At 32.4% G+C, this 10,863-nt stretch overlaps 1 protein-coding gene across 1 annotated transcript; it reads left to right on the plus strand.

Moving 5' to 3' along the window:
* The first annotated feature begins 4,805 nt into the window (after positions 1 to 4,805).
* On the plus strand, positions 4,806 to 7,733 carry LOC134257125 (uncharacterized). Its single transcript, XM_062739769.1, has 4 exons — positions 4,806 to 5,063; positions 5,375 to 5,464; positions 5,649 to 5,783; positions 6,883 to 7,733. The coding sequence occupies exons 1-4, from the start codon at positions 5,003 to 5,005 to the stop codon at positions 7,344 to 7,346; spliced, it is 750 nt and encodes a 249-aa protein (XP_062595753.1). The 5' UTR covers positions 4,806 to 5,002; the 3' UTR covers positions 7,347 to 7,733.
* The last annotated feature ends 3,130 nt before the right edge of the window (positions 7,734 to 10,863 follow it).

Raw genomic sequence — 10,863 nt, forward strand, 5'->3', positions numbered from 1 at the left:
GGCTGACGTCAGATTAATGCTGCAGAAGAATTGCATGCTGTTGATAATGCTTTTTGTAATTTAATGAAATAAAATATTTGACGTTTTGATATCTTTAGATATCTTAATGCTGTAGTCATGATAAAGAAACGACGAGAAATGTTCATTGTCTGAAATAAATCTTGAAACCCGTAATGATAAAATTGTATGGAAAATGTTGAACGAAAATATTCAATACATATGTTATAGGGATGTCAAATCGGTCAATTTTCAATACTCGGTTACTCGGTCGTTTTTCCGATCGAGTACCCGGGTACTCGGTAAAAGTGTAAATAAATATGAACAAGTAAATTGAAGACTGCAAAACATGGTAAACACTTGTAGAAATAAAACCAGATGCACTGATAGGAGGCTTATCCGTAATTTATTTCTATTGTAATAATGATGAGCATTTGTGTGTAGTCCACTTCGTGCCCGACGAAATTTAATATAACAATTTTTAAATTCAATTTATTTATCAATTTATTTATCAGATAAACACAAGAAATAAAATCATAAGTTGTTCACAGTGTTTTTGTTTAAAAAAAATAATCTGCTCCGTAATTGTAATGTAACTCTTTGTAGCGTTTGACGACCAGGTATCGGTCGTCAGAGCTACGTACAGTATCAACTTGAACTTGATCAAGTTCTGCTAACAGAGCGGATTTACGATTTTAGTACACTTGTTCGATCCGAGATTTATATAATATTACGGGACGGTATTTTGTAGTTTGATGCAACGATGGACATCAGTTTTTTTAAAGCCTTTGCCTTAAACCAGTTGTATTGGCATGTAATCAAACAAAACCATATCAACAATCGCACGTGTAATATCATCCGCTCTTTTCCCGAGAATTTACGGCTTCTCGGACAGTTGACAAACTCATCTAATTTATTTAATTTAAAACATAATGGATCTTAAACGATGTTCAGTGAAAACAAATCAAACAAAAATAAGGGAAGAAGGCAACCGAAGGTGAGAAAAGCCAGGTACCCCAGGTACTTGGTCACGATAATTACTGTATAAACACTGTCACAGGCGATAACGGTCATTTAGAGTCGTAGTAAACCCTAATTACTGTATGTACAATTGCAATGAGCATTTTACGTTTTAAAACAGATTGTTTAATACATTAATAAATAAGATTAGAAATATTCAAAAATATACATCCGAGTAACCGAGTACCGATTTTAGTGTTCGATACTCGGACGTTCAGGTATTAGCGAGTACCCGGTTAACCGGGTACTCGTTGACATCCCTAATATGTTAATAAAAGGAGTTAACACTAAACATGTTTATTCTCTATTTTGTAGATTGATGAGAACATTAAGAAAAGAGAATGATACGAAATAATTTGCACTTTGCCGTTTTCATGCATTTTTAAATGTTTCATTGAAACAATGTAAATTATTTTCCTCATGGAAATAAATAACTATATATATATTATAAATGTTAGTATAATTAAAATTAAACTTAATTTACTTGTTATTACATGTACTTAATGCACTTAAAACCAGTGTAACCTACCCATTTTCAATGTTAACTGTTCTGAAATGTCTTTTCATAAGCATTGAGAGGTTCCTTCTAGACTTTCGGATGCATCCGATACATGTATTCAAAGTTATTTAAAAAGGTCCAAATCTTCAGGGACAATAATATTCGAAGCTATTGAACACTGTGCAGTATACTTTGATTATTAAATAAAAGAATGAAATATATATGGAGATGACGAACAATATTCAAGCACAAAAGTCCATTTAAAAATACAAATCGGGAGCAAACACGGACCTCTAAGGTGCAATGAAGGACTGGGCTTCCCCTGCCGTGAGGTTCTTGACAATTCAGTGTATAAATAATGGCCTAGTAATCATTATAAAAAGCTCCAGTCAGCATCTGACTTAATGATAAACTGAACTTCTTATACGAAGTCGTTGTATCGAATATAAAACATCCGAAGTGATGACTTAAAACTTTTGATATCATTGTCTCCAGTTTGTTTGCCTCTTGTTAGAAATTGTTCAAAAGTATTGCATGCTACTGCGTATGGGTTCACTGAAAGATAAAAATTCCATATGTAGGTGATAAGAGTATATTGCTACATAAGTATGGGAAGTTTTTGACTGAAAAGTTGAAGTTTATCATAAAGTTTTGATGTAAGGTAACCATTGACGTCTTTTTCAAGTATAATATAAAAATATGAAACGGATGTGTCAAACTCTGTGGTATCTTATACTTCAAATTTACTTGGATATATCGAGTCCAAATATGAAATAAAGTTATTTAACTATTATTAATTTATAATTAAATGTCGAGTTGAAGACCATAGCAAGGCAAGTTTTGTCTTCTTATGTAAAAGTTTTTGCATAAAGTTTCTGCTCCATATAATATAAAGATAGATCTGCAAATGATTGTGTGCAGTTAGTACCATGGTAATTCTAGCAGAATTGTTGGAAGATCTGATCTCTAACAACATGAAAAACTACATAGATAAATTAACATCAACTGTCAATTAGAAACTTAATCATCTTTTTTAAATATCACCAATCATCCTCTTAATTTCAAATAGAGAACTTACTTGTGTGTACATTCAGAATATTTTTCACAAAGTAATGCAATTGATCAATGAAAAGTAAGTAAATCTACGAGTTCCATTTTTATTGAAAAAAAGCAGCTGTCTAAGATATCAAATAGCCCGGGAGTTAATTTGTCATCGGGAATGGTTGTGTAAGGTGTTGAAAGGTTATGATGTGATTGAATTTGGTTTGTGATTTCATTATTTCTTAAGGTTCCTTGGAGTATAAAATCCACTTCTGATTTACGATTTACACCAATTTTCGAATATACGGAATAAAAAAAGGATCGATGTATGGTAGAACATTTACTAGAACCCGTTTTATATCTTTCTATGAAGGATCTTTATGGAGTTTTGGAATCCAGCATCAGTACAGTAATTGAAATTCTATTTGAATGTTGGGAATATTAAAACTATTTAAAACTGACGAAAGATTTTGAAGAATTTACTCCTTATATAGAGAGCTGTGGGTATAAGTTGGATTATGAATGGAACGTGGGGGGAATATGGGTAAAGTCAATCAGGTGCAAGATTGGAAAGTAATTTTTCTCTGCCAGAATATCACAGAGTTTGCAAAATGCATTTCAAAAGATGTCGTTATGAAGTTCAAAACTGCTATGCAATAGAATAATAATACTGAAATAATAATACTTAACAATTTTCTCTTTTTTTTTTGCCCCACCCCCTTCTTTTTTTTTTTTACACAAAAAACTTTCTTTTTAATGTAATTTATTTTATTTCTTCAGTTTTATTTAATTCTGTCCGTAATTCAAGATTGGTATGGGTTAAGGTGGAATATCCCTCTGATAAGAGAGATAACTTTCTTCATACATTTTGTCATGAATTTCATTGAATTGTCATGCCACAGTATCATTCATAAGGACCATTTTGTAGTCAACTCAGTCTAGCCTGTTCTATCGTACAGATGTTGATTTCTAGTTTCTATTACTAGTATATTTATTATTTATAATAGTTTACCTAAAACATTTATACTAAGTTCCTTTAAACGGTATAAATTTAGAAATTTCTATCTCTTAACGTAAAAGTCTTTTAATTGTACAGAAATTTCAGATGCTGAATTGTTTATAAACATTTAATTAATATTTTGTTTCAATAAAAAATATTTTCAAGGGCGATAATTCTTGTTTATGGATGGGTGTTATTCTACATGCACAGAAAACAGTTTGATATTCTGATTTAAAAAGCAACGCTTCAGTATGTTTTCTTATGGGAATTAGATAAGTATGAGAGTAAATATTATTTTTATATATACCTCATATTTGTAATTTAATTGGGAGATAAAAAATAATTGATCTTTCTATTTACCATATCAAATTTCTTCACATCATGATTTGACATATTATTCATTTCTGAAAAAGTAAGCAACGCTTCATACTTCAAAGTATTTTCCATTTGAATTTCATGCTATAGTTGTTGCTGAAAATCAATGTTGGGAATTAAAAAAAAAAGTCGTGAAATTTGGAGCAGAGGGATATTGCCTCTTAAATTTATGGAAAACATAGGGGACGAATGGACGATATTTTATGCTTAATAAATACACATACTTCTACTTGTCTATATTTCATGTAAATTACACAACTAGTACTTTTGTGGCTTCTTCCCTGATTATCAAAATAAGAAGGTAAACGCATATGTTTTTACTTAATAATTATTATGTAAAGAATTCGAAAAACACAAAAAAGTCATGTACCGTTCGAGTAGATTCGTAAAAATCACAATATTAAACATTTTCCAATTCTTCAATCGATTTGAACAAGTTAGGATGCAGCATCACATGTCATTTTTATCAAACTTGACGGACGCTATTGTTTCTATTGAGATAGATTGTGTGGCTGTGCACCTGCATTGTTTAATGAAAATCGACTAGATGATAAAACGCAAATGATAAAAACATCAAAATCCTGACATTCTAATTCCGTTGACACAAGGGGTTCCCTGTAAAGAGACAGTGTTATTCTTGTTGAAAAATTGTCACCCAGAGACACGTTGATATTTGTATGCTTTGCCGCTTCTACAACAGTATTGTTTCTAAGGGTATCACGGCTTTGGAATACGATATTATTTTTATTTACGGAAAAGTGTAAATAGGCCAAGGCTGTGGATTATATCTAAATAATTTATGAAGGTTAGATTTCTTTAAAATCATCAATAAAACACAGCAAAACATGTTTTGTCATAAGAAAACGTACAACATTTAAAAACACTGCATATATTTAGCGATGCAACGTTGGAATGCGTTTACCTGCGGAACCTTGAGGTATAAATAGATTATTTGTTTATATGTTTAAATATATACAGACAACTCGTGGACTTATCTAGAACATACTGGTAACAACTGAATGGATTCTACATAGACTTGAACATTATTTTCATTATGGTGTTATCCAACAATGAATGGAAATGTTACAGGTGTACCTGAAGAGAACGGTGGTACTTCAGTATTATCGGCGGGTGAGTTTATCACTTGGGAGCTATTTACCATATAAACAAAATAATATTCCTTATATCAGATTGCAAAAATTTAATCTTATCCGTTGGACAGTTTATTTTTCTTTTAAAATATAGTCATACTATTTCTAAGTTCAATACTTAAATTTTAGAAGACCAATACAAATCTTTGGGTCATCTCTTATGTTTCCATTTTGCTATATAAATGATCATGAGTGAATTAATTGTGAATGGTCTTTGAATTCATGTTATTTCAGGTAAATATGTATTTGCGTCAAATTTTTACAAGAAATATCATTCGGTATTGATTGCAGGTGATTCCTCGACGTTACTTGTGTCAACAACAACAACGCTTCCATCAGTTCACCATGATATAAATTATGATCCACCCAAGCAATTTGAAAGTAAATTCTACTTTGAAAATGAAATAATTTAATAATTATACGATTGAAGGTTCAAAATATACTTAATCAGTGTATGAAGGTAGGCGTCATAATTTTTAAAATAAATTTGATGTTGTACATAATTTATATATTCTACAATCTTATATATACGTAGGCTTACAGTGAAAGTTGTGTCCCCTTACAGGGTATGAAGCAGAAGGGACAATTCATCTGGTGGCCGTGGTATCCAGTGTTATTGTGTTCATTGGGATGATATTTACTCTCAAATCCATTGTAAGCTTTTTAAGGGCCCCTCGACGACCCAGTAACAATACGTGTAGTACGTATGGCAATGCTTTATTCATTATTTTTCAAGGCTTGAACAGATTTTTACAAAAGACTGTTTTGCAATTTATTCTATTTATTTATCAAAAATAATCCTCTGACCCTCTTTACCTTTCATTAATGTTGTCAAATCGGAGGATTTTTTAGTAATCAGTTACTTGCTTACTTTTTCTCGATTGGAAGACAATTTGAGTGAATTAAGGAATCACTGTCTAATTAGGAGAGTATGCCAGGGCATCAACAATAGTGGGAAACATGGGGATAATTTGCATAACGGGCGAGGCCCGTTATGCTAAAATTATCCCATGTTTCCCACTATTGTTGATGTCCCTGGCATACTCTCCTAACTAGACAGTGATTCCTTATATTTTCATTTCATTGTTAGATAAAATGGTAGATTTAGACTTAAAAAATGTAGACATAGACTTAAATTACACGAGGACGTCCATACCAATTTCAATAGTCCTCGCCCAATGACGTCAAACACCTAGGCAGCCGCACGAGAATTACATGCACATTTTACCTCCTTAGCGTCAGACACAGAGACAGATGCGCACGAGATTTGCATGCATTTTAGGCCTCCTTAGCTCCTGACCTATCGACCTGCCTAATTTACATTCCGGCAGAATTATCAAGAAATAAACTCCGACAACTTTCAAAGAGTTATCGCAGAGAAAAAAAAATAGAAATGGAAATATAAAGTATGTAACATTTTCTTTGATAATGATAGCTTAAGAATATAGTGGCTTTCAAAACAGAATTATCTGTTCAATCTGTTATCATTCTTTTTACATAAGGCAACACATTTGCAAGCATAAATCTTAAGCATTCAAATTATAATTAATGCTTTTAGTAAAATCATGAAATGATTGCAAGGAAACCTATTTCAAATTTTATTCCCACCATTGTGTTTTAATTTCCCCTTCTTTATTCTGAAATCCGTAAGACACGTGTTGCAGAGTCGTTTTTTATGCTTTGCATGATTATAAAAAGCTTGGTATTGGAAAACAAAAAGAAACATTTTCAGAAATTATATGATCCAAATTATTATGAAATGAAGAATATTACAACACGACTTCTGCTTTATCATTCAGGTGGCATTAGACCTGGTCCATCTTTTCTCAACTGGCTGGCAGACGAGCCTCCTCCCTACCCTGGTAAATATTCACGGACAAATGTGAATTATCTCCCTTCTTACGAATCTGCACTTGATATTGATCGACGTCTGCGATGGGCACGTGATGCAGCGGAAGTGGCAAGGTCCAAGGAGGAGGAAGTGAACCAAAAGGCACTTACATCAGAAGAACTGACTAGTGATGGCGGAGATGATGTAACAGCAGTTGTATTTATTCTGGGTGGAGACTTAGAAACAAATCAAGAAAACTCAGCTAATCACGGCAGTGATAGACAGATAAACAATGTATACCCAACACCAGATACTTCTATAGAAATTGAAAGAGAGAGAATAAATGTACTTGAAGAAAGTGATTTACAAGGGGCTACGGGAAGCCTAACACGAAACTCTGAAGAAGATGTGGACTGTGACCGAAATTCCTAGTATTCAGTCTCAACTAGAACTGTGATAACTTTTAATACCCAGTGATTATCTTTATACGTCTAAAAATTTAGTTGTTGTTACATAAAGTAACGTGTATTCCAAATATGTTTACATTTATATATATATGAAATCTTCATATCAAGCCAATTTTTCTTGATTACCTGAAGTTGAGTATCTGTTTTATACATTTTTCATTCATATTGAATGAAAGTTATGATGAGTGATACATGCGTTACGGTGACTGATCTGGGTATACCAATGAAGAGAGATTATACCCATGTACTAATTTATACGTGTTCATACATCTGTTTAAATTATCAGTGATATCATACATGTATGTTGATATGATTGCTTTATTTAATCATTTGATAAAAGTCAAAAATTCAATAGAGTTGTTTGTTTTGCACTAACTTATTCTATAATTCTAACTGTTGGTTTATAAAAAATGCAAAAAGTTTTAAACTTCAAGATGATAAACCTCAAGGAGATGGGCGTGAAAATTTTGATATATCACATTCATATTAATTTCTAAATCATAACACATTAGACAAAAATCTAACGGTGAGATTGGAAAAAAAATGTAAAACATCTCAAAAAGAATAAAGGTACTTTAACATTGGCTTTACATTTTTAAGTCAACAGTTCAAACGGTGCACATTTTTCCTTTAACAGAGAGATATACAGCTAATTCAAATTACCTTCTTAAAAAATGAATATTATAGATAACGGACAGTATTCAATCTCAAACGTCCATACAGCCAAGGAGCAAGGCAAACACAGACCTATAGAACATCACGGATGTGATGAGGTGCCTTCGAGGAGTGGATATCTTTTGCCGACTTGTCTCAACTTGCTAGCGCTCCTTGTCATGATAGGAAAAACGATAAAATAACCCAAAACAATTCAGTGCGTTATTCATGGCCCAACAATTAGTTAAAATAAGTCACACATCGTTTGACTTAATGATAGATTGTATTTGGTGTCATGACTCATGGTCATTTTTTGACCATAGAGGTTGCGAAATGACTTGAGACGAGAGTGTTGATTGTCTTTCATTTAATTATTTGTCAATACCTTACCTCGTTTTAGAAATGTTTCATACTTAGAGCATGGTCTTGAGTATCAAATCAACCGGGATACATTACTACCATATCAGGGTACCGGGTAATAAGGATATATTGCTACATTAGTAAGGGAATGCGACGATTGAAAAGTTGAAGTCATCACATTTAGCTAAAATGTAATGTTGTAATGTAACCATTAACGTCTTTTTCTAGTAAAATATCCAAATATGAATCAGATTTGTTAGATTTTCTGGCATCTTTTATTTCAAGCTCATTTAGAAACATGAATAGACGAAACTATTGTTAATTATTGATAAATCGCCAGTACATCTAACTGGTGAAGTTGATGGCCACAGTAAGTGTTTTCATCTTCTCATGCATGATTTTGAATAAATTATGCTTTATGTACACAAAAACAAGTTTGCTTATATAACGGGCTCAATTCAAGGTCAACACCAGCTACCAGGGATTTATCAGGCTATTTTGGGAAACGCCATTTTTTGGAAATTGGGAAAAAGTTATCGGCTTTTTAATGAAATTGGGGAAAATATATATATGTTGCTTAAACCATGTATTCACTATTCAGGTTCAATTTATTTACTGCAGTAATTTGGGCTACCAATTAACAGACAATTAAATATGATCCAACTTCATTAATCATCATACAAGATCAAGTATGAAAAATAGACTAATAAATATGCTATGTAAATTTGAATTCAATGAGTATTCATTTCATACAACTTAAGGTAGTATATTTGTATGGCATGATATTCCAATTTAGGTCATGGGAGATCAGGATCCTCCTTAAGTCCCTGGGGAAATATAATAACCCTCCTGCAAAATAATTCAAACTAAATGCACATTTTCTAAAATATGCATTGAAAATATATTTTTCTGTCTAAAATAATGCCTTCAGTTTTTACCATTCACTCGTAGATCAATTGAGCTAGTCAAAATAAGTAAATAAACCTATAGAAATACACACTATCACTACTTCAGAAAAAATCTGAGGAAATTCGGAATAAAAGTTGGCGATGTTTTTAAACATGTGTTAGCTTTGCTAAATGAGTTAAACTGAGGAAAATTACTAATTTACTTGGTGTTTTTCCAAGGATAATTGAAAAAAGCAATGTTCTGCAATTGGGAAAAAATACTGCCAAATTGGGAAAAATTGAACTCATTTTCAATTGGGAATGGCCCACAATGGGGTCGAATTTCGGCCCCTGAGAAGGCACTGATAAATCCCTGGCTACTCTTTTTTAATAAAAAAAAAAATACATCAAAGTTTCCTTTAAAGAACAAAACGGTTAATGTGACACGAGATGAACTGTATATATAATATAAACGTGATGACTTTAACTTTTCAATCGTCAACTTTCCTTGCTTATGCAGCAATATACCCTTCATCACCTCAATACGGAGTTTATATATTTCAGTTGATTCGATACCAAAGGGCATGTTCTACCTATGAACAATTTCTAAAACGAGGTAAATAATTAATAAACAAGTTGATGAAATAAAAATATTAGCAGGCTCGTTTAAAGTCATCATTTTGTAAGTTCTATACAATGACCTTGTCAGCAAATACAATTTATCATAAAGTAAAATATTGACTGACCTTTTAATACTTATTGTTAGTCAATTATTTATACACTGAATTGACAACGGATTTTTCCGTTATTTCCCAATCATGACAAGGAGCACATGGCCAGTGTGACCGGTTGGCAGGGTATGCTCACTCCTCCATGGCACCTGATCCCACCTCTGATGTTTTGGATTTTGTACTGTTTTATGGATTTTTGATCTTGAATACTTCTCGTTATCTCCATATGTTTCATAATTATATATTCCTATATATCTCTTCCTGGAGCATTAATTTTAAGAATTTACAGAGTGAATACTATGCGTACAGGTAATCGAGATCTTTAAGTTATGTACACTGCATATTGATGTCAAATGGATCAAAAAAGATCATTGCATGACCAAGGAGATCGTTCAAGGATTTCACACCTTTCAAGGCATATTATCAAAAAAAGGACAAAACTTGTCTCTTGGTTGTCTCCTTTAGTCTTTCACTGATCACTCTTGGTACCATTTGATTTTTTGGTAATCTTCATAGACCTGACAATGATCTCAAATGGTCACAAAAGAGACATTTAGCGAACCCTCGAAGGTTACTTTACAGAAAGCAGTGCAACCATTAATCTTTTAATAATATTTTAGTGAACTTTCTTTGCGCGTTTAGACCGCATATTAAGATCACAAAAGATCGAATGAATTTTATATCGACCAAATGTTTTACAAACTGTGTAGGCAAAACCATGCATTTTTACGATCTTTGAAAGACTAGTTGGTTAGAAGACACGAGAGACTGGAGATCATGGCTTTATGGTTAAGAGCGTATTGAAAGATCATTTACACGGTAGCCAAAATTATCAACGGTCGCCGACCTT

This window comes from Saccostrea cucullata, unplaced genomic scaffold (assembly GCF_032062105.1).
Source record: "Saccostrea cucullata isolate Sc308-1 unplaced genomic scaffold, CSIRO_AGI_Scuc_v1 ctg14, whole genome shotgun sequence".
Classification (NCBI taxonomy): domain Eukaryota; kingdom Metazoa; phylum Mollusca; class Bivalvia; order Ostreida; family Ostreidae; genus Saccostrea; species Saccostrea cuccullata.